The following is a 24,665-nucleotide window of genomic DNA, read 5'->3' on the forward strand; positions in this document are numbered from 1 at the left end:
TCTGTGGAGACTTGCTCAGGAAGGGTATAAGCAGGGAACATGTATTTTTCCTCTTCCATGAGCACGTAAATCTGAATTTATGAACCTGTAGGCTGTCTTACCTTATGCTGATAGTAAAAAAGATGAAACAGAGCCAGTAATCTCACCGATGCTTTGATTTCTCAAGTCAAGTTGCTTACTCCTCACTTGGGTAGCGTCCAAATTGTGTCACTTGGCCTCAGCTGCTCTTGCAGCTGGAGCTCCTGGGGGCTGGGGACAACATGCACAGCAGCAAATGAGTTTTTGCTGGAGAAGAATAAACCCTGGGGGGTGGAGGTGGCCTTTGATGGGCTGTGGGATGGCATGGCTGCACCCACACAGGGTAGGCTGTGCTGCAGGTCTGGGGCTGTCACTGTGCTCCGTGACCTGAACTGGGTGACAAATCTCCATGACCCTGGTGCCTTTGCTGCTGTATGGAGGTGTTGAAGTGCCCATGACCCACCTACACAGGTGCTTCGTGCTGCTCCCCTTGTGCTCATTGCTCTGCACGTGCTGTTGGTGAAGGGTCACCAGCATGGCTGAAGCTGCTGCCTGGCTCATGGCTGAAGAGAGCGCTGTGCTCTGCCTGAAGAACCTGGCAGGGTTAATCCAGACTGTGGGTCAGACCAGTACAGATCCTCCCAAACCCTCAGCAATTATAGAAAAATTGCCAGTTAGTCTGGTACAGGAGTAAAACTGCATGGAGAAGGGCTGGAAGTTGGGAAGGCCTTGACAGTGGGTTGACTTAAGTTACAGAGTGTTCTAAAGAGAACTTTTGGAAATCTCATGCTTTGAGGGAGAAAATCATGTTCATTGCCAGCAGCAGGGCTCATTCATGAACACACAGGCCCAATTCATCCCTTCCTGAGACCTTGGCTTCAAAGTTTTAAGAAGTTTTGTGACCAACTAGTTGAAGGGGAGTTTCAAAATCTGATTAGTGCAGATGCTGGCTGTACCTTCTCCCTGAATCTGTACCCTCAAGCCCTGGGGAGAGACTGCAGGGAGTGTAAGGGACTGTTCCAGGGTTCTAGTGAGCTGTGGGCAGGAGCAGAGATGGTGGGAGGAGGTACAGTGCTGTGAGGTGACAGGTGAGTGCTGGGCTTCTTTAGACTGGGGTACCCTGATCCCAGGGATGGTTAGGTAAGCAAATGGTGCATCACCATTCCTGTAGCCAGGTGCAGTCTGGAAACACAGGGTCTGGAAACTTTTTATTCAAGGGTGGTTGAGTTATTGGAGAACTGTTACTACAAAAGAACTAGCATTGTCCAAGTGCTGGGCAGCAGAACTGGCCTCCACCATCTCCTTTCTGAAGTGGGAATTTTAAAGTCTAATAGGGAAATAGAGTTGGTATTAGATTTATTTCTGTTAGTCAGGTCTCCTATTACACAGGTTGCACTATGCCCATCACTTATGGTCCAGAGCTGGAGCAGAAGTCTCCATTGTGTTCTTCAAAGTTGGATTCTAATGCTTTAGAGAGCTGATATGATTTAACAAGGTTTTACACTTGTGTTGGACAGCTGTCTTGACCTCTGGCTGAAGGAGCAAGATTAAGATCCCAGCCCCAGCCAGGTGTCGTGTGTGCTGGTGGCACCTGTGTGGCTGTCTCCAAAAAGCACTGGGAAAGCATTGATTGTGACAGCCCAGGAACAGTATTGCAGCTCTTCCCTCTTAGCAGTGATAACTTTGAAGTGACTTTTGAAGGGTTGCTGGAAGCAATTTTTTCAGTGAGCAGATTAGAGATAAGAGAAGAATTCCACCCTGAGGGGCATAAGCAGTTCAATTCATACCAACTTGATGGAGAGGGGAAATTGAAGAGAGCTTATCAGCTTGAGGAAAAATCAAATGTAAACATCATCCCCAGCATGATTATGGTTCACAGCTTAGTTGGATGTCACATGCCTCGGTGGCGTGAAATGGTGCTGGCGAGGATGATTACAGAGGGAGTCAGCCAGGCAGGAACAGGCAGAAAAACACCCCGCGCCTTGAACTCTTAAAGACCCTGCAGTTACTTCACAGTCAATAAGTCACAGCTCAGCTGCAGGGAAGGAAGAAGGCAATGAAAATAGAATTCAGGCTGCTCTGGCAAATTAATTGTTCTTTAAGATATGAATTGTCTGGAAGCGGGCAGGGAATGATGGGAGCTGGGAAGGGCAGTGTACACAGCAGGCAGGTGTGGGCACTGCCCAAAGGATGCTGAGCCCACCTATATTGGTGTTAGGGCAGGCTGGAGAACACACAGAGTAGGGAATGATTAGTCTCATTTTCATTAACCAGCATTTGGCATTGACCTGTATATAACAGCCCATTGCACCACTGCTGGGGCCAAGGCTGGCAGAGCTGCCACTGCCTCATCCCACTTGGGAGGCACATGGGCCTCTCTGGATGAGCTCCTCAGGGAATGACCTAAGTGGATTCAGTATGAACAGTGTATAATTTGGGAACTATTATTGAAGTGATTCATTGACATGACCATTATGGGCTCTTGCCAGATGCATAATCTTAATAAATATGGTTTTCCCATATAAGGTGGTTATAGCCTGAAAAGCAGCAGCGGCAATTCCAGCACTTTCTTCCTTCATGGACACATGTTTCAGTTAGCACCAGTTGACTCCAGAAATAGTCCTGCCATGGCTGTGTGATACCCTGACAAAGACTTGAGAACTCTTCTCATCACTCTCTGCTTCAGTTTTGTCAGTATTTGATTATTCCCATCCATCCTTTAGGGCTGCTAAGCCTATTCCAATGTACCATAATTAATCTCTGGAGGCCTGGCAGGTTCCTCACTCCCAACATGGGTGCAGTACTCTATGCTTGCTGGGACCTACTGGTATGAGATCTGTTCATCTGTGTGTGTGGGAGCTGTAGGTGTTATGTGGGGGTCATTAACTTGTGATTCAAAAAGCAGAAATCACTGCACCTTTTGCACTGCACTGGGAAATGTCAGAAGCAGAGTGGGAGGGGGAAATACTTGCTAATCCCAGTGCAAGGAGGGCTGGCTTTGTTTATGTGGAAGTGATTGCTGAATGCTCCCATCCACAGCTTGGGGAGGGAGCTGCTGGCCATGTCGTTAGCAGGAGATGCTCTCTCTGGCATCCTGGCTGCAGGAAAGTGGGAGCCAAAGCACGTCCTGCCTTCCCCAGGTAGTCTGATCCCATGGGTGCACTCTCACAGATCTTCCCTGAGTCCCAGGGATGACAGTGGGGGCAGCAGGTATTAGAGCAGACTGCCAGTTTCGGGACACACTCTCTGATTTAACACAGAGGCCTTGGCACCTTCTTTTCTCCAAGATGCTTATGTTGGGAGAGAAATTACTCAGAATGTTAGAATCATAGAATGAAAGAATGGTTTGGGTAGGAAGGGACCATCTCATTCCAAACCTCTGCTGTGGGTAGGGATACCTTCACTAGACCAGGGTGCTCCAAGTCCCATCCAGATTGGGCTTGAAACTCGTAAATAGTTGCAGTACAGCAGGTGCCAAGGTGTGTGGGGTATTTCCTTTCCATTAAGTCTTTCCAAGTCTCTAATCAAGATCTCTGCTTGTCCCCCTTGATTTGTTTGGTAACCCAGTGACAGTGTTTTTGTCCTTCACCCATCTCCCAGGCCTACCAGCTGGGTCACCTCATGAATGTGCCCAACAACATCATTTTTTAGTCACATCAGGCTGATTGTCTGATCATGTCTGTGGGACCAGGCAGAAGCATTGTACAAACTAGGTGCAAAGCCTAGGTGTGGGTTCCCTGTAAGTATTTACTGTTAGATAGACATACCTCTGTAGTATTTCACAATTTCTAAATCCGTGATGAGTGCATGAACACAAAGTAGAAAAGTACTGTTGTGTTCTGTAAGTCTTTGGCAGAGCAGAATTCCTGGCCAGGCATGGTCTGGATGTTTGCTGCTGGCTGGGGGTGCCTGTGCAGCCACTTGTGTTTTCATTTAATTCTGGGGTGAGGACACACACCATGCTGAACCCCTGCTGCCGGCTGTTCTGCCGTGGGAATGCACTCACAAACAGGAAAAGACAAGAGCACAGCAGAGAGGGAAGTCAAGGCACTGCAAAGGCCTGAAAGCCAAAGACTGTTCAATGCTGAAATGAAGCAAAAGCACAAGGAGGAAGAGGATCAGGTAAAAAACCAAACCTGTGGCCTGCGTGAAGTGGGCTTGGTCTTGATTCCCATCAGCACAAACCTCAGCAGAGCCCAGCACTGCTCACCTGCCTGCCTGGGGAGCATGTGCCAAAGGAAAAGCAGCTGCTGGCTCTCCCAGGCTCTCCACCTGCTCTGGGGAGAACTCACAGACTCAGTCTGTGGACAGCAGCCTGGCTCCTCCAAGAGCCCTGCACAAGGCTGTGATCATATGGCAATGTTGGGGCTTTTCCTTCTTAGGTAGGTCTTTGAAATACTCAGTTCCTAAGCAGCCTGGCCCTTGTTTGACTTTTTCAGTGATGCCAATAGCTGGGTTAACCTCCAGATTTTCTGGAAAGCATTTTTTTGTAATTAAAAAGCTAAACGTGATTAGAGCAGCTTTTCTGTTACTTTGTCTCCTTACCCACATATTTAGCAGAAAATGCTGTCAACCCCTAATTAAGTGTCATCATCTTCCATGTTGTGTTCTTGTGGCTTCCCAAGCTTACATGTGGGTTTTGGCACTGGCTTTTGGTGAATTACCAGGCTGAGTCAGAGGACATGCTGTGGTGGGGAGGAAATCTGAAGCTGCCAGTATGCTGGGCTGTCCCAGTGTTCCCAGCCCTGCCCATGCAGCTGATCATCACAAAATGTGTCACAGTAAGCCATGCTTCTGTCTCACAGCTCTGGGGGGAGGCTGCAAGTCCCTTTGCTTCTCTTCCAGCTTTCTTTGAAAGCTGTAGGATTTCAACTACAGCAAGCCCTACTGCTCTTTCCTAATTCTGTTGAAAAAAATACACATGTGTACAGCTAGGGAGTCAGTGTGTGATGTGAAGGGCTCTCTTAAATATTTACTGTAACACAGAAGCAGGCTGGAGTAATCTACATGTGCAGAAGAGCTGTGTTCCTTTATAGCATAGAACTGGCATGTTCTTTACAGTTGCACCTCTGTGCTGTTCCTGTGGATAACTGCTTGACTTTAGATCTGGAGTTGCAGGGAACAAACTTTGCTGTGTCCAGCCACTGTCTGTGCAGTTTGTATTTAGTGTGAGGAGTGTAAATGTTTTGCAGACTCATTAAGGGGCCAGTCCTCATCTGCTTTGTAATCAGCAGAATCTGTATGTTCTCTTTGCAGAAATTACTACTAGAGAGGGTGGGGAAGACTTCCTGGGAGAAAAGAGAAGTTGTAAACCAGCTGTTTGCCTTCATCCTTGAAGACCTGCTTGTTGCATGAGGAGAGTTTGAAAGGCAAGGGCTCACATTCCAGGAGCACAACTATAGCTGCTCCTGCTGCCCGAGGCACTCCTTGATCCAGGAAAGGGAACCAGGTCATGGCCTGGGGTTTGTCACAAGACCAGCCTGGGCAGATCCACGTCCATGACTGAAAGGGCCTGGAGATTAGCTGAGCACGGGAACAGCATAGGCAGCAGCTCCTGTCTTTGTTCTGGGTGAAACAGCTCAGTGTCCTGAACTGGGAGGAATTAATGGATTACAAGATGAGGGCAGCTTTGCCTTGTTTGTGGTCATTAAAACACAGCAGCTCTGCTGGGATGGTGCCACTGGCGCCATGTCTGGTGGGGAGCTCAGTCACAATGGTCAGGCTCCACAGAGCTCAAATGCTGATTTTTGCTTTACTGCATAATGTTCCACCTCTCCTAGCCAGGGGAATGAGGTTTGGTTCAGCTTCTGCCATGTGCTCTGGCTGCCACTGTTAAAGCTTTCCTGCTTCTGCTCTCCTGTGGGAGTTCTTGCATGGGTCTTGGTGGCTCCTGCAAAATGAGTTCTTGTGCTCTGAGGGCCTGTTTAGGCACAGCAGCTGTTAACTCTTGATTTAAACTCAGTAATGCTTTTTTCGGACAAAGCTCTGTCAAACTGCTGACTCTTCACATTCAAGCTGTCTGCGTTCCTGTACCATGGCAGACACCTCCTAATTTCTTTTCCAGAAGATCTGGTAGTGCTTTGACCTCAGCCATCTCCTGGAGGAAATGCAGCTCACCAGAGGAAGGGAGTGCTGGGCTGGGAGCCAGTCAGGCCTCTACTCCTTCCCTGAATTTAGTAAATCAGAGTAATTCCCCAGCTGTTTTGTGGTTTTTTTCCATAGGAGAAGAGTTCTGCTTTTGGGGCCAGGGACCTGAGTTCACAGTCATTCAGCAGGGCTGGTGTTGTAAGCCTGTCTTCACTGTGACACGAACTTTGGGCACATCAGGATGCTGTCCCTTCAAAATGGGTGTCTTGGATGTGTCAGATTGTGCTGGTGACCACGTTTTGCTTCTGCAAGTGTAGAATTAGTCAAGATGGTTTTGCCTGCTCATTTGCTGCCTGACAAGATGTTTTTTAAATTGCTGGTTAGACTTTTCTTTCCCTTGGAGTTTGCTGTTCCCAGTTGCTGCTTTATATTCTGTCACCCCAAGTAAGTGAAGGTCCAGATTTCCAGTGGCAGAGACAATCACTGAGACTGGTGAAGTGCAACCTGGTAGAGTTGAGGATTGACATAGAAACATCTGTCATCTCCATTGAAAGACCATTGTTTGCAAAGTCAGTCTCTTGGGAGCTCCAGCTTGATGCCCAAATTTGCTTTCTGCCTCTCTGGTTAAGGCTGGGTTCCCCTCACCTGGGCAGAGGGGTCTTGCCAACCCTATATGGGACAGGAAGGCCAGGGAGGAATGAGGTAGGTAGAATAAAAGCAACTCTCCTCTATATTTAAAGCAGGAGTAATGTAGGTCACCTTAATCTATGCTCCCTCCTCCCTTTTCTGTGGGATGGGAGCACATCCCGGCCACGTGTGCTGCAGAGTGATGATGAGGGGGGACCACCTTTGTCTTTCTGCTGTCGACCTGTGGAGCATCCTGTGTTCTTGGAAGGCTTCTCTATCTTTTTATTACCTACCAAAAAAATCAAATATTGCTCTCCAACAGTTAAGCAGAACTGTCGTGTTTCTGTGCACGAGATGAATGATTTCAAGGTGATTTAATTCAATTATTTTTTGGGGTGGAATTCCTGATTTGTGGATGGAACTGTGATTCTGTTTTAAGGGCAAGTAAACAGCATCCTCTTGAGCTCTGGTTTTTCACCAGTTATACTTGGGCAGCAGTACAGTCACAGCACTGCTTCAGATACTGTTCAGTTCTGGTCCTGTCAGCCCTCCAGTGATGGAATTGGCTCAGAATGGCTGTGTATGGATTTTTTATCTCATTCAAGGCTGTCTGAGCTCAGGTAATTCAGGCCACTTGGCACCAATTTAAGCAACTTGAGTGGGAGCAATTTGGGTTGGTGCATTGATACAACTCACAAAGGGTTCAGAGCATTTGAGTATTTTTATGTAATTGTCAAGTTTTGAGAGGTTTCATGAAGTCCTTTCAAAGCTCAAGACTCATCTCCTTAGTCCTGTGAGGCTCCCAGCAGACCACAGTGCCAGAAACCACAGAGTCATACAATCTCCTGGGTTGGAAGGGACTCGCAATGATCATTGAGTACAGCTCGTGGCCCTGCACAGGAGAACCCCAAGAGTCCCACCAAGTGCCTGAGAGCATTGTCTGAACACTAGTGGACTCTGGCAGAGGTCAGGTGACCTCAGCCACCAGCAGTAGCATATCCTGCTTTGTCAACACAGTTGATAAAATCTTGGGAGTCACAACAGCTGAGATGGGACACGGCAAGTTTCTGCCCTTGCAGCCTGCTCAGTTTTGTTAGCACTTTGTCCACAGAGGGGACAGCCCAACTTAAGTCAGTTGTCACCTCTGGTGTCCATTGATTTTACCTAAGGTCCTGAAAAACTGAGGGATTTAAGGAAAACCTTCAGGCTTGGCCTAAGCCTAGAAACACACATGTGCATTGTACAAAGTAAAGTGAAGTGATGAGCTGGAGCCTGCCATGGCCACTGATTGGGTCTTCCCTTAGGATGTGCAGCTCTCTTCCAGTGTAGGGCTGGAACTGGAGCTCACCATGGCTTTGTGACACTGATGCCATTTACCACGTGGGTAAGGGGGGAGAGGGGAGAGTTCTCTGCAGGCAAAAGTGATGGACTTTGTTAACTGCTCTAAAAAATCAGGGAAGATCTGCCTGTCTTTGTGCTGCCTTGTCATGTTTGGCACATTCTGTGACCTGGGTTAAGACACAAGGAAATCTTGCCAAAGCCTCTGCTTTGAGTAGGATGCAGCAGCTGAGGACAAAGATGCTGCAGTAGTTTTTCTTTCTGTAGTTTCTCTGCACATCTGATAGACCAGACTTCGTGGATTTTTCAGTATTTCAGTAAAATTGTTCATTATTACATTTTTCAAAGGGAGGGAGCTGACTAAAATCCTCTAGCTGAGTGCTCCTTCCCTGAATGTGCTAATGGCACTTCAGCAGTCACAGTCACTCCACTTGAATGCTGATGTGGAACTTGGTTGTCTCTCTGCGTTCTTGATTCCGCAGTTTCTGTCAGTGTAGCTGGTTATGCATCCCTGTGCCAGCATGAAGGGGTGGTGTGCTCAGTCCCACATGCAGCCCAGAGGGCAGATGTAATACCTGAAACCATTTGTCTTCTCTTGAAATGTCACTTTTAACTGGGTGTCATCTGCAAAATGACAGTTTTCCTCCTCTCTGTACGTGTTGGGTGCCTCTCTCTCCATCTGGCTGGCTGTGTGTTGACGGGGGCAGTGTACAAAACGCAGAGCATTTCCTGGCAGAAATGCAAACTGTAGAGATAAAAAATAGTCCCTGACTTCAAAGCTGGAATAGAGAGAGCAGAAAATGAAGCTGAAGTCTCAAAGCTGTGCTTGTCACTGTTAATGACATGCTCAGTTACAGACACTTGCTGAGGTGGAATTCAGAAATAAGGCCTTGGGTTTCACTCTTGCCTAGCAGGTGGGAATTATTTGAGGGTTTAAATAGCACATGTTATGGGGTGGTTTTTGTGGTTGGTAAGGATTGTTTATTCAGTGGTAAGAGCTGAAATCTGGAAGGTTAGCAATTGCCTTTGCTTAATGTAATGTTTTTTCCACCTGTAATTCTGACTTAAATTACAGGACAATGGAGTTTTTCAGGAGGTGGATATTGTGTTGCATTTTGTAGCTTTTCATAGATTCCTGGAATATCCTGAGCTGGAAGGGACCCACAAGAATCAATTCCAACTCCAGTCCCTGCACAGACAATCCCACCCTGAGCATCCCTGAGAGCGCTGTCCAAACGCTCCTGCAGCTCTGGCAGCCTTGGGGCCGGGACCATTCCCTGGGGAGCCTGGGCAGTGCCCAGCACCCTCGGGGGGAAGAACCTTTCCCTGAGCTCCATGCCAGCCCTGACACAGCTCCAGCCCTTGCTGGGCTCCTGGCCCTGTCCCAGAGCAGAGCTCAGCCCCTGCCCCTCTGCCTTCCCTCGGCAGGAGCTGCAGCCCCCGAGGAGTCTCCCCTCAGTCTCCTCTGCTCCAGCTGAACGAGCCAAGTGCCCTCAGCTGCTCCTCAGCCCTTCCCCAGCTCCGGGTCCCTCCTTTGGACACTCTCCAACAGCTTTGGATCCCTCTTACGTTATGGTGACCAAACTGCCTCCAGAACTCAAAGTGAGGCTGCAGCCTTATACTGATTGATATGCGTATGGATTTTTTTAATTCCAAGATCCTTCTTCTCAACCCAGCATTTCTTCAGGCTTAAATTAATTTTGATGGTAGAGAACTGCTGACAGTCTTTCTCCTCTGTAGTCTCAGAGGATTGGATGTTTGTTTTCCTCTCAGTATTGGGCAGGAGTCACTGGTGGATTAACTATCTGGGACACTCTTTTGAGCAACTGGCTTCTGTACTGATAATGCCAGAAAATGCTTATTAAAGAAAATGAGAAACGTGGCAAGTTGGGAGGAACTTGGTTTAATATGTGCAGGCTCTGGTTTTGTATGGATGGGATGGCAATGCACAAGCTTCCTCAGGGGATGAGACTTAAGGTTTATAACAATCTCAGAGAGATACTGTGGCTCCCAGAACTCCCAGGTTTTAAAACACAAAGGTGGGATTTATTTTTAATATTTTCTAAACTGAAAAATGAGAGTGCAAGGAGGCTGGAAACACCCAGCATGAAGAGCAAGCTGTGACCTAGAGAAACAAGCTGAGTTTTAACAGCAGCTGAAGAAATTAAATTTAAATGCAAGTTTTGCTGTGAAGCAGGGTAAAAACTTAATCTGTAAGGGTGAGGTGGGGTGAAAAATTACTTAATTCAGGACCTGTGGGAGGGAGGGGTGAGATGTGTCTGAATGGCATCTGCCCATCTAAAGGAAAAAAGGAGTGTGTTGCAGGCTGGAATAGCAAGTGCTGCCTGGTGCTTCATGTTTTCTGTTAGAGCTCTTGCTTTTGACTTCACAAGAAAACAGTCTCTAAACCTCCTTTGCCTTATGACTCACCTTTAAGTGCTGGCAAAACCAATGCACCCATTTTGGGAAAAAGGAAGCCAAGAAACCCCATCCAAAACTGCAGAGCTTGGTCAGGCCCATCCTTAAAAGGGGCTGTGGTACCTGCAGGATGCTTCTGCTTCATCACACCTGCCTTCTCCTCTTCCCACAGACAGCCTTCAGCTCCTGGATGCTCTGAGCCTTTCCCCTGCCCTTCTGCTGTGCTTTGTGAGAACTCCCCCGCTCAAACCTGCTTGGCTTGCTTGCTGTGGCTGGGGAGCCCCAGTGCTTGCTGGGGACAGAGATGTAGGCTGAAGCCATCTGGTTTGGAAGGAGGCTACTGGATTGGGAGCCAGGAAATGTAGGCCTTAAACCATGAGACTGCCCATGCCAGCCTGTGGTATCTTTTATTCCCCACTGAGAACTGTTGCGTAAGTGTTGGCCAGCATCACCACACACCTCTGTCTCTTCCTGCCTCCCTGCAACTACCACCATAAAGCAGAAAGCTGGTGGTTGGGAGGAGAAGCCTGAACACACAGCTGGGTTGTCCTTCTGGAGATGCTTTTCTGAGGGAGTATTTGATGTCAGTGTGTCTGGCTGTGGCTTCTGTTTTTTCTCCAAACAGAGGAGCAGATTGTGCTGTTCCCCTCTTTTGCAGGTCAGTGGTAGTGTGTGTTTGGCTTATCCAAACCTGTAGTGTTCTGGTTCAGGGGAACAAATGAATTTCTTGTTTTATTGAAGTCTTAGTAAACAGTGTTAAAGAGTTCATGAGGTTCTTCTGTGTAGTTCAGAAATGCCAAGCTGAAGTTCACTCTGTGGAGTTCACTGACTTGAGTCGTGCGGCCAGGAGAACCAGAGCAGTGACCACCCCCTCTGCTGGGCACTGCTGAGGCCCCACCTCAAATGCTGAACAAGAAAGACATTGAGGGACTGGAGCATGTCCAGAGAAGGGAACAGAGCTGGGGAGGGGCTGGAGAAACTGGAGGGGCTCTGCCTGGAGAGAAGGAGGCTCAGGGGCCCTTGTGGCTCTGCACAACTCCCTGACAGGAGGGGACAGCTGGGGGGGTCGGGCTGTGCTCCAGGGAACAACCTCAAGTTGGCCTAGGGGAGGTTCAGGTTGGACACCATAAAATTTCCTCACTGAAGGAGTGATCAGGCCTTGAAACAGACTACTGAGGACAGTGGTGGTGATGATATCCCTGGAAGTGTTAAAAAAGTAGAAAGGGCACTTTGCTGTATGGTTTAGTGGGCATGATGAGCTTCAGACAGAGTTTGGCTTGAGACCTTGGATGTCTTTTCCAACCTTAATGATTCTATGATTTGTATGGCATCCCAAGTTTTTCCTTATGTTGGGCAGATGCTGAATAAAGCCCTGCGAAGGGCACAAGTTGTTCATGGTTCAGGGCTCTGTTTGAGAGCCTTGGAGACCAGAAATTGCTCCCAGTTGCATCTGGAGCTTACAAAATTATTTCAGTGCACATTTATGAGCCATGTAGGTAGCTAGCCTGGGCTTTTGCTGAGGTAGTCACTTGTATTTGGAGCCCCAGTATTCTTTAGTAGTAGTTCTCTCTGTTTAAGGCATGCTTTTCTTCCACCCTCCCAATGGAGAAGAGCTGCTCTGAAACCCACAACCCAAGATCTGGAGGCTCTGGAAAGCTGGGAAGAGAGCTGACCCAGCTGGCTGGGGTTCAACTCCAAGGTAACTTGTTGTCTTTCACCTGTTCAGAGTCTTCTATCAGGCACATCCTAGAAACCACAACATCACTTCAGAGAGACCTTGATCACTCCTCTGTCCTGTGCAAGTGCAGGAATACTAAGGGTAGGCACATCTTGTGCCCCATGCAAGCTCAGCCCACACTGGTGCTGCTCCCAGAGAGGTTTGTGGCTGTGCTGGGTACAAGTGTGTGCTCAGCCTCAGGGAGAGCAGTGCCAGCAATCTGCAGGGTCCTCAACAGCTGGGGGCCTGCAGGAGTTTAGGAGAATAAGCTCTGCAACAGCCTCAGTTCTGCCTGAGCAGCACCTTGGGAGCCTGAGTGCTCTTTTGAGTTTTGCTCTTCGTTTGGGCACACACCTGTGCAGAGTCTGGAGATCTGGTTCCCAAATGAATAAATAAATGGGCATTGCTACACTTGGTTAAGTAGAAGTAATAAATTCCTGGCTCAGCCTCTTAAGTGCAAGTATTCCAGGCCAGGCTGGAGAAGCTGCTTTTCAGCCCCAGCTCTGAGCAGGCTGCAGGTCTGTGCCAGAACCAGCCTGTCCTTCAGCTCGTGGCCTCTGCTCTGTAGGAGCTGTCCCTGATTGCTGGTGTAACACTCCTGGGACGTCCCTGTAGCCCAGCATGGGCAGTAGGTTATCTCCTCATGCCCTCTGTGTGTCTCACCTGTCTGAATTTCCTAGTAAGAGCTCTAGAAGTATTTTTTGAAATGTCATTGCTTTTAGGTATCTTCTTTTCAGCTGCTAGCTGAGTCACTAGCTGCCATGCTACGGCCAGGATGCCAGGGAGAGGAGAGACTTCTTGCTGAAAGTTTGAGTTACGATTTTTGGCAGCACACTCCATCTTTGGAGCTTGTTCTGCTGTGGCTTGTTTTCTTCCATCTGTTCAGGTGCCTTTGTGGGAGCAGAGCAGGAGCACCTGACCAAAACAGTTGAGTCACAGAGAGCAGAAGGCCTTAGCTAGGCCAGTAAGAAAAGAACATGGTAATGAGCAATAATGTAAATTTATTCTTAACCTCCAGCTCCCCACACCTTGTGTCAGTAGCTTTTGCCTGGAGATCATTCCTGAGTTTGACAGCACAGGGTCCTGTCTGTCCTGTCTGGGGGATGTTTGCTCCCAGAACCCCAGCTGGGCCAAAGACTGGAGGCTCAGGGCCCGTCCTGGGAACCAGCCCCCTCAGTCTGGGGAAGAGAGGAGGTGTGGGCATGAAGGGGAGGGATCGTGGAATCACAGAACAGTTCAGGTTGGAATGACCTTAATGATCATCTTGTTCCACTGCCTGCCATGGGCAGGACACCTTCCACTAGGCCAAGCTGCTCCAAGCCCCATCCAACCTGAGCTTGATCACTGCCAGGGCTGGGACAGCCACAGCTCCTGTGGACAACCTGTGCCAAGGCCTCACCACTCTCACAGACAAGAATTTGTTCCCGATACCCAATCTGACCCTGCCAGTGAGAAGCCATTCCCTCTTGTCCTGTCCTTCTAAGCCCTTGTCCAAAGTTCCTCTGTGGCTCTTTGGAGCCCCCTTAGGGTACTGGAAGGGACTCTGAGGTCTCCCTGGAGCCTTGTCCAGGTGAACACCCCCAGCTTCAGAACAGAGGGCCTCCATGGCCTCTGGATTTGCTACAGCAGCTTCATATCCTGTTGATGTCGGACCCCAGATCTGGAAGCAGCTCTGCAGGTGGGATCTCACTGGAGTGGGGCAGACGGGCAGAATCCCCTTCCTCAGACTGCTGGTCACAATTCTTTCAATGCAGCCCAGGAGGATCAGGTCTGGATCTATCTGGAGGGAAGAATTTGCAGTAGCTGGGATGGATTAAGCAGAGTTTGCTCCTGAAGTGCTGGCTACCCCTCACTTTGTTTTGTACTGTGGGGTCTGGATGAGTGGTGCAGGAGAGGCAGAGGCAGCAAGGGTGGTGAGGTGCTGCTAGGCACAGGACATGCTGATGGGAAGCAATAGAGTTGGAAAAGTGAATTTTGAATGAGGCCAGGAAACGAGCTTAGATGAGCCATATCTGTAGCCTGGAGAGCTTGGGTTTCTCCTTTCACATCAGCAAAAATTCAGGTTTATTTAGAAGTAGGTCATAGAATCATGGAACCATTAAGGTTGGAAAAGACCTGCAAGATTATCAAGTCAAACCTTTGGTTTCTCAAAGAAGGATGTGTCACTGCTCTGCTTTTCTGAGCATGTTTTTTTAACTGTGTGTTTTCATTGGTACCTGGTTAACTTGAAAACCACGTCTGAGTTGTGCAGAGGATGTGCTCTTTGAGGGCTGTATCACAAACTCACTTTAAAAACTGGAAATATAACCTAATGTTTTTGCCTGGACATCTGTTTTTGAAGCAGAAGTTAAAGATGTCTCTGCCTCCTTTCCCACCCAGGCCTTGTCCTCAGCATTGGGATGCAAAGCTCTACATTGCAGTGTTGTCAGCAGCACTTGTGGCAACCTGGAAGTGTTTGATGAAGGAGTTTGTTGGCTCCTTCCATCAGGCTGGGTACAAGGGCTTGATCTCCAGTGACGCATTTTATACATAACCTTGCTCTGAAATCCCCTTTCAAGTCTCCAGTGCTTGAGCACCCTCAGAAAATCTCTGTCAGGTGACATTAGCCAGAGTGGAATTAAATCTTACAGGATTTAGGCAAGCAGCTTTGGCTAGAGTAAATCAGGAAATGCCCCACTAGGTAAAAATCCAGGTGCATCTTTGGGATGTCTTGTGAAGGGTGGCCTGCAGACAGAACAGAAATGCTGTTGGTTGGGATGCTGGGATCCCACGGGTGTAAAGCTGTACTGACTGTGGTGACATCTCTATGTCCTGTGTTGTGATAGGTGGTTATTGGGAAACTTCAAGTAGATTACCTTATCTTCTTTGACTGTAGTAACTGGATTCAGCATGTTTTTTAGAATGTCAGAAAATGGTGGATATCTTTCGTGGGTTACGTTCTTGTATTCGCAGACAAAATTAGATTAGAATATTTCCTGCTGGTGAGTGAGCAAGGGGACCAGTCTTGCTTGAGGAAAATAATAAATAAAATAAATAATAAATAAATACATAAAATAATAAACTTTTAAATAGTGGAAGTTAGGAATTATCTGGCTGATCCCTCCTGCAGGGCTGAGAGGTAAAGTTGGGGGGGATAGTTTGTCACTGTGTCATGCAGCCTGCAATCCAGCCCTCTTGCTATCTGCTGTGCTGCTGCTCCTGCAAGCAGCTGGAATGATTCCTTTGCATTGCCAGTGCTCCTCTCAGACAGGCTGAGATCCTTTGCAGGATACCCAGAGAAGGAATATTGGAAAGGGAGCCAAGCTGATGTACACAGCCATCTTTCTGCTCTAGTGAAAAGGGGGTTGTCCACTCAATAACAATATCCTGTGCTATTTATCAGCATAAGAAATTTCAGGATTGATCACAGTGAATAGATCTTTTTTCCAGCTGGCAGTTCCCTGTCCTTTGCCTGGCACCTGCCTTGCAGGTATCCTCACAGAGCCAGCGAGCTCCAAAAGGAGCTTGGCTAGTGAAGAGGCTTCAGCAACACTAATCCGTACCTGGCTGGGAGGTGCTTGGGGCTGACACTAAGTCCCAAAGAGCCAAAGCCCTGAGCTGTGCCACGATGGAAACCCTGGGTATATGGGACAGAACAACTGTCCTGGTTGTGGCAGGCAGGGTGTAACCTGGATTAGTCAGGTTGTGCTTCTCCCTCTTTATTAGTGGCACTGGGAGAGCAGCATGTTGGAGGATGGAGGTGAACCTCATTCCCTGCACATGGCATGTTAAAGGTCCTGGGTCCTGCTTCTCAGCAGGAGTCTGCAGGCAGGGTGAAGGGGATGCTTGGAAAATGAGGGAGGGAAGTAAATATCTTCACTGCCTTGTGCTTCTCTGACCCAGGTTTCAGAAGTGGCTCTTCGGGACCTTTTGGCAGCTGGAAACTCCATCTGAACACAGAGAATAGAATCCCAAGGGCTGCCTGGGGTCATGTGCTATGTTCAGGTCCCCAGTGGTTTTGCAACACAACTAGAAAGGCAGCAGGAGGTTCTGTGTCCTCTTGCTGCCAAACCACAGCTCTGGGCAGGCAGGAGATGCTTGAGTGAGTGGAGTCGGTGGGTTGGAACCTGCTAGTAGGGGATTTGAAGCTTATCCTACGCTTGAACAAATGTAAGGGCAGCTGGATGTTGCTCTGGCTCTTCTGGATGATTGTGAGGAATGTGGCTTCAAAGTCCTTCAGCCTTTTATGGCCCTGCTCTAAATTGGCGTCGTGGTTCTAGTGTGGCATCTCTGTCTGTGCCTGAGTGTCGACACAGACACAGAAGTGGCTCAGTCCTGCAGAGGTGACTCTTCCTGCTCCATGTTTGCTGTCTCTAATCCTGATCAAGCTTTGCTGTGAGTGCTGGTGGGCAGATTGGACTTGCAGGTTGTAATAAGCAGAGAAGCCTGAAGCTGGGATGGGGCTGGCGTTTCCAGCCCGCTGCCGGGTCCCTGACCTTGGGAGCCTGTGGCCTTCCTGCCCCCGCTGCCCGTGAGGGACGTGCTGGGAGCGTGTGTCCTTCCACTCCTCAATCCTCCTGTGGCCGGCGCGTGGAAGGGAGCAGGAACACGCTGTTCAGATAAGGCTGCACCTCTCCCATGGAGCAGATGTTTGCCCGAACCCCACTGCATTGCATAATTCCTGAGCCGAGCACTGCAGCCTGTTCTGCTGCTGGGTGGCAGCTATTGTGTGCTGCTCTCGATGAGATTCTTGTTTTGCTTTTTGTCACTGTGTCACACGCTTTGGGCTCAGCACTCCAAAATTGTGCTTTTTCTACATGCAGCTGATCCAAAACAAGAAAACAAATCAGTTCTTTTTGAATTTCATTTCCCTGGCCTTGTCCTGCTCATTCCTTACTGTAATTGGGCTTTGGCACTGTAAGTGCTTTTCCGGGGAGTTGTTAAGGAAATGTTCCAGCGTGATGATGTCCTGGCTCAGCTCCCTGAGGAGGGCTGCACCCGGGATGCTGCACCCCGGATGTGGTGGCACCTGCAGCTGATGATGAGAAAAGGACGTGTTAACTCCCTCCTTTTACATCTTCAGCTTCTGCCTTGCCTCTTGAGCTGGGATAAACGGATTTATTTTTGAGGCAGAAAGAGTTTCTGCATAAACCCAAAAATAAACCAGGCTGGTAGATGCCTTTACTGCAGAACATACTTTTGTGGCAGTCCCTGGCAGTGCTGATGCTCCATAAGCTGGAAGTTTGCTTTGATCAGCCGAGCTGGGCTGTAAAATACAGGTTCAGTGCTGATCCCTGGGAGCTGGCAGGGGAGCAGCTTCTGGAGATTGGGGTCAGAAACCTGAGGGGGTGGCTGGGACAGGACTGTCTCCACTTAATGGAAAAGCATGTCAATGCCTGGGGTGGAAAGGAGGGGTCAGCTGTGTTACTGATCTTAGCAGGTACCCCAGCAGTGCCCCGAGGCCCAGCCTGTGCATTAAGCTTCTTCCCTTCATTTGTACAGGCCATTTATTTGTACAAGCCTTGCTGTTCTCATCCCCAGCATTTCTGCAGAGAAAAGACAAAGGCCATGAAGAGTGCAGCACATGGAGCTGGAGCAGCAGAGCCTGGTGTGCAAATGTCATTTTATGTGAAGGTGGCTCCTGTGTGCTACAAACAAGGCATGGAGCCCATGTGGGCAACGAGAAGGAGCAGGGGACAGGGAGGAGGTCAGGGTGGCTGAGATGGGATTCAACAGGGTTATTTATCTCTGGCTGCTCCTGGTAGCCCAGTTTGGATGCTGACTGGTGCTGTCAGCATTTCTGCTGCAAATAGCTGCTGGATTTTGGATGCTGGCTAAAGTGTCCTGAGGAATGTTGAGCTACCTGTGCTGCAGGTGCATCAGAGCCAGGTCTCTCCTCCCCCTATATGCTTGCCCATAGGGATGGAGCCAGCCTTGCCTGAGCACTGGGCTGAATAATGGGGTGAACCAGGTGGTAGAGATTGTCAGCTGGATTTGACCAGCACCAATTTTGTGTGGATGATTAGTCTGGCAGTGCTCCAGGGAAGAATATATACATTCAGATGGTAAAGCTTTATGTATGTTCTACATAACAAGCAGAGTTTATCTCAGGTTCCTTTTTTCTGTGTTATTTCTTCAAGCTCTTGGATGGCAGGAGCAGTGATCCATTCCCAGGGTGCAGAACAGCTACAGCTCTTTCTGCCAAGAAATGGCACATTTAAGGGGGAAAACCCCCAAATATTTAATTTTGTGCCTTACTTGATGACTCTCATCTGAATCAAATTGTGTTGAATTATGGGAAGAAAATATGTTTAATGATCAGAAGTAGGGTGCCTGGGACGGGCAGGTTGTGCTCAGCTGCTTTCTCTGGGGGATGGCTAAGCCAGCTCCTGCTTCCTGTGGTCTCCCCTCCCAGGATTGTTCTGTGTGCTGGGAGCTGGAGCCACATGTGTGAAGTGCAAGAATAAATTCAGGATTGCTTTTGCCTGTGCCTTGAGACACAGCCTGATACTTCTGCTGGCTCCTTAGGAAGCCCAGCTGGCTGCTGCTCAGGCTCATGGGCTTCCCAGCTCAGGAGTGTTTTCTGGCTTACAAGAGAGCTGGAAAGGAATTTTGGACAAGGCTGGGGGGACAGAAAAAGGGTAATGCTCTGTCAGAGGGCAGGGTTAGATGAGCTTTTGCAAAGAAATTCTTCCCTGTGAGGGTAGGGAGGCCCTGGCACAGGGTGCCTAGAGCAGCTGTGGCTGCCCCTGGATCCCTGGAAGTGTCTGAGGGGGGCTCAGAGCACCCTGGTCTAGTGGAAGGTGTCCCTGTCCATTGCAGGGGGTGTGAAACAAGATAAGCTTTAAAGTCCCTTCCAACCCAAACCATTCCATGATTTGCTGAATTGCCTTCACCTATTCCACCTTAAATTTATTTTTTTTTTACCAGCAGTCCCTTACAGGCAGTAACAGCTGCCTCTTTCGATGGATGTGTTTAATTTCCGTCCTTTATTTCTGTGTTTTGATAGCAATACATGTGTAGGGGCTTTAACTTCCACAGCTCCTGTCTTGGCATTCTTGTTTCTTTGCCTTTTCCTGTAAGGCATTGACCGAGTGAGTCTATGTCGGGGTCTGATGGAACAGGGAATCGTGTCCTGGTTGCAGTCTCCGCATCCCCTTATTGTCCAGATGGGCTGCTCAGATGTGTCACATTGTCTTGTTCTCTATGGAGAAAGTGAAAAATGAGATATAGACATTTCTTTGGGACACCTTCCACCAGAGCAGGCTGGGTGTGAGTGGCAATCTGCCGGTCTCTGGTGTGCAGGATTTCTGGGGGAGTCATGCTGTTGCAGCCTCCAGCCAAGGAGCTTACGTGGCATTTTTATTTTCACATATTTTTAGTTCCAGTCACATTGTATATCCTTATAAACCCTTAAATAAAGTGAAGCTTTTAGTAAGGATGCAGCAGCAGTTCTGGTCAGAGAAGAGTCCAGATTTGTTTTGACTTCTCTAGGGCATCATAAGGCATTGCAATTTATAAATGTACATCTGTGTGTATAGACCTATCTTAGAAAGAAAACTTCATTATTATGTGGGCACTGCCCAGGCTCCCCAGGGAATGGTCCCAGCCCCAAGGCCAGAGCTGCAGGAGGTTTGGACAGCGCTCTCAGGGATGCTCAGGGTGGGGCTGTGGGGGGTCTGGGCAGGGCCAGAGGTGGGACTGGATGGTCTTTGTGGGTTCTGTCCTACTTGGGATATTCTAGGATTCTGTGATTTTAAATTAAGCTTCTGCTGGGTTTTTGTAAACCTTTTCAGAAATTCCTTTCTGATGGACAGAAGCCTCTAATGCCTGTTTTGATGATGAAGGGTTTTGGCAAGTCAACCTGCCTCGGCTGGTTTGAGGGAGTGGGAAGGACACCTTCCACTAAACCAGGTTGCTCCAAGCCTCATCCAGCTTGGCCTGGAACACTTCCAGGGATGGAGCAGCCACAGCTTCTCTGGGCAACCTGTGCCAGGGCCTCACCACCCTTACCTTGTGGAGATTTTGCTCCTCTGGCTGAAACTTGAGCCCTTTCCTGTGCAGAGGCTTTCCAGGAGGAAATTCCTGCCTGTCCTGCAGAGTGTCAGCTTTGTGGTGGAGATGGCCAATGTGACTGTGAATACAGAAAAAACACAAGTAAAGTCTGAGATGGGAATTGCAGAATGCCACAACTGAAGTGTTTATTTCAGAGGCTCCATAGAAGCTCAAGCATTGGGACAGGGTCACTCAAAGCCATGCACAGATGTGAACAGAACTGAAGGCAGCAGGTCAAGCATGCATGAAGTGCTTGGCAGACTGGAGGCACAGACTGGAGGCATGGCAGCGAGGTGGGGTTTTGTCTCAGGGTTTCCCTGCTCATCGCATTTCTGAGCACAGCCTTGTAAGCCACACCAAATCAGATAAGAATCATTTCAATTAGCTTGCTAAGTGTCAAAACTTCCCACAGCAGTGCTCCCACTCCCCTACACCCCAGTGCTGCCTCATGGCTGTATAACCCCTGGAGCTGGAGATAAATCAGATTTTACCAGACCATCTGTCAGCTTGCTTGAGCCGAGCACAGCCGTGTGCCATGCACAGAGGAGCCAGTGGAAGATTTTTACATTTTCTGACTAGACAAGTTGATTTTATAAAGCTGATTACTTTTTATTAGTGGTGGGGACCGAGGGAAGTTTTGCTGGTGTTGCTCTTGCCCACATCAGGCATCATTTCTGCCAGAGATCTGTGGTTTCCTGCCTCCAATACCTTTCCTTTGTGCGGACGGTTGGTGTTGATTCCACATTTGGTACATGTACAGCAGCAGACACCTAAAAGCTGGGAATGAAAGTGGCTTGTGGTAATTATCATAAAATTAATCTCCTGCTCTGGAATTGTGACAAAGTGCAGAAATGAGATTAGTGCAGCAGGAGAGCAGTGACAGCCATGCACATTCCCCTGGCCCAGGGCTCTCAGCTGCATTCCCAGTCATTTCCAGTGCTCAATCTGGAGCAGCATTAGCTCCTTTGAATTCCCCAATGGTCTGGAAGTGCTGCTTCAGCTTGTACCCTGTAAGTTCATTAGCCAAATGCTCACTCAGAACCTTATTTCCTGCACTCTGGGCCATTGCAGGGTGTTTTGTACAATGGTCACAAAATTGTGTTGGCTTAGGCAAAAGAACTAATTTTTCAGCACAGTGTGAGCTCACAGTGGTCCTGAGCCATGTGCTGCTGCAGTCCAAGAGCTGGAGGAGTGACAGGGTTCATGTCACTGACAGTGACATGTCAGTGACACCCCCTCACCTGAGGGGACCCTGCCTGAGTGGGGAGCGAGGGGAGCTGCTCTGCACCTCTCGGGTTCCCACTCTGCTCACTTCCCTCTGCCTGTTTGCAGTGGGATTGTCTGACACAGGGAGTGGTATTTCAGTGGCTGTTCCTGAGGCAGGAGTTGGGCAGTGTTTAAAAGAGAATAACAAGAAGTGGCTCTTCCCATGCTGCCCTGGCTCTGCCCTGCAGGCCAGGCTGTAGGCCCAGGGGTGCTCTGCAGACAGCTCCAAATGCCACGTGACAAGACCTGTTTCACATGGGGGACTGCCCATTTTGTGAGATCAGGATGGTGAGACACCTGCAGCTCATCCAAGTCACAGCAGCTTCAGCTCCCCTGTGATCACCAAGAGTTTTTTGTTGGATTTGTTGTTTATTTGCTTTCCAGAGTCTGAAATACTTTCCAAAATGTAACTGAATCACACACTTCCCTGGTGTTGTCATCCATTTTCATGGAATCTTGGAATGTTTTGGGTTGGAAGGGACCTTAAAGCTCATCTTGTTCCACTCCCTGCCATGGGCAGGGACACCTTCCACTGTCCCAGGCTGCTCCAAGCCCTGTCCAGCCTGGCCTTGGACACTGCCAGGGATCCAGGGGCAGACACAGTGCTCTGGGCACCCTGTGCCAGGGCCTCACCATCCTCACAGGGGAGAATTTCTTTGCAATATCCCATCTAACCCTCCTCTTTGGCAGTGGGAAGCCATTTCTTCTCATTCTGTCCCTCCATCCCATGTCCTGGCCCTTTCCACCTCTCCTGGAGCCCCTTCAGGTACTGATGCCCAGGTTCTTGCTCAGGCTCCTTCTGAAACAAGCCCTGGAGCAGCATCACTGCTTTTCTTTGGGGGGTTGAACAGGTACCACAGGTGAACTGTCAAAGTTCTTCCTTTGTCAAATGGGGGGGTGCTGAAGCAGTAGAGGTTGAATTGGGTGCTCTGCTCTCCAGCCAGGAGGGACAGAGGATATCCACTTCCCCCTGGAGAAGACCACCCCCTAATTTGAGTGTAGATGAACTCAAAACTGCACTCCATGGTCTCTTGCAAAACTAAACCCTTTCTGAATGGGTAGATAAGGATCTGTGCCTGTAGGAACGCTGTAGTACAGGAGCAGGCTGTGGCAGACTCCTGCCTGGAAGCAAGGCCTTAAACCTGTCCATTGAATTGGTGTTCTGTGCAGGAGACTTCTCCATGAGAACTGACCTGTGCACACAGAGGTGCTGGGGGACTGCTGGGATGGTGTGGGGAGCTTCTCTTCAGCAGCTCTTGATCCTTCATGGTAGCTCTTGGGAGCCAGCTGGGCTGGATCTCGTGGTCCCACATTCCACACTCCTGTGCTCCCTGCTGTCTGAAATTAAGGAGCAAGGAGCTCCTTAATTCTTGCAAATTTGGGCTTGGAAAATCTCAGAAAAACAAACTCATGCTAGGAAATGGGAGATGGCCTCTTGTCAGAGGGTTTGGGCTTGTGTTTCCAGCTCTGATTATATACCTAAAAGCTTGAGGCAAAACTCTGATTTCCACTATTGGCTGTAATGGAGCAGCAGTGGCTTCTCCTGAGGCAGAGATAAAGATAAATGATGCGTTCATTTGTGTGATATATTTGGACATAGGATTCTATAAATACATTCAGTTATCAATATAGTTTGTCAAGTGCCTTCTGAGTGGCTGGAAAACAGCTTCAGGATTGTCTCTCTGGGCTTCTGTTTGGAGCCAACTCTTCAGTGTAATGTGGACCCATTGCTTAATGGGGCAGCAGAGATTTGCAAGACCTCTCTGCTCAAGTCCCTAGGAAATGCTATTGCTGGGAAAAATGTGCATTTTTGTGCTTCTGAATATGAAATTGTTCATGTGGCTCCTGTACCATCAGATTCTTGTGCTAGTGAAGCTGAAAGCAGAGTAAACCAGCTGCTCTAAAGGCTGGTGGCTGTACTTGAAAAGACAAAACATTGAGCTCTTTTCTCAGAGTTTTGGTGATCGGGTTGGGGGTTTTTATTTGATGTCCCTATTTTTCCTGATGCTCTTCCCTTTTGTCTGCAGGTCTGGGCCCAAAGAAGACAGCCATCACTGAGGTGAGATGTGCAAAGCTGGATTTGACAATCCTTTCTTGAGAATTGAGAACACAGAGCTCTAGGAAACTCTTCTGCCTGCTTTTTTCAACAAAACTGCATTGAGATTACTACAAAATCAATATCTGTTATTTGGGAGAAATAAAATTAGTGGCAGGTCTCCAGGGTCCCTTCATGGCATCACCACAGCCACAGAAGGGATGTGGAATGATTGTGCCCATCATGTGGCTGGTTTTGGCTGTGTGATCCACAATGCCTCTGCATCGTGAGACCACCTCTTCCACACCAGCACCTGGAGGTGGGAACTGGAGAATGCAAGTATTGGGCATCTCCAGCCCTCTGTGGTGCATCTTACCCACTGGGAGGGGCCAAGTCAGGAGGCTGTGATTTGTGAAGCCCTAAAACAGGGGAACATCTCCAAGGACTCATCTTCTCTTGTAGATATTCCAGGTCACAGGTTCTGAGTCACTGTTACCTTCTGGAGCAAAACTCTTCCCAGTTGGCAGCAGGGAATCTGGTAGGAAGCTCTGTGCCTGAAAAATGTTCCCTGAAACCCACACTCATGGTTTAGGGCACTGTGTTCCAATGATGTTTGTTTGATCAAATTTTTCTACATCCTGCTTGTTATTCCTCACCTGGGATGCTGAGCATTGCTATACATGAACAGCAGAATCTTCCCATAAAATTGCCTGATATGTGACGCTTGATTCTTTTGTACTGGAAAACGTGTAGTGGGAAGCTCAGCTTCTGTGGAAGTTGGTTGTATTGTTCAATGCATAAATAGGGCCACTTTTTCTTGCCCCTGAAATAGCCACAGGCAGAGCAGGAGACTTGGAAGAGACTTTTGTCACTGCAGTGCCTAGGATGGCAGTCTCATCCCCCTGCCTGTGTCTGCTCATCATTTTTGGGGGATGATGGTGAGCCATTGGCAATGCAGGACAGCACAGCTTGGGCTTGCATGGAGTAAGATCCAGCTGGTTGGTAGAAAGAGAGGCTGAGCTGTGCTGCTGCTCACAGCTGCTGGAGGAGGAGTGCTCAGAAGCAACGCTGGCTCTGCTAATAAATAGAGTGGGAGATGGGATTTTTGAAGGAGAGCTCAGTCTG

At 48.7% G+C, this 24,665-nt stretch overlaps 1 protein-coding gene across 14 annotated transcripts in view; it reads left to right on the forward strand.

The window, feature by feature from the left end:
• The window catches only part of PIP5K1C (phosphatidylinositol-4-phosphate 5-kinase type 1 gamma), a 51,096-nt gene that overhangs the window by 1,782 nt on the left and 24,649 nt on the right, over positions 1-24,665 (forward strand). For all 14 annotated transcript variants that reach the window (XM_056512505.1, XM_056512490.1, XM_056512491.1 and 11 more), the window contains exon 2: positions 23,533-23,564. In XM_056512505.1, coding sequence (XP_056368480.1) covers positions 23,533-23,564 — 32 coding nt within the window. The remainder of the gene's footprint in view (positions 1-23,532; positions 23,565-24,665) is intronic.

The sequence above is a fragment of the Oenanthe melanoleuca genome, chromosome 28 (genome assembly GCF_029582105.1).
Source record: "Oenanthe melanoleuca isolate GR-GAL-2019-014 chromosome 28, OMel1.0, whole genome shotgun sequence".
Lineage (NCBI taxonomy): Eukaryota > Metazoa > Chordata > Aves > Passeriformes > Muscicapidae > Oenanthe > Oenanthe melanoleuca.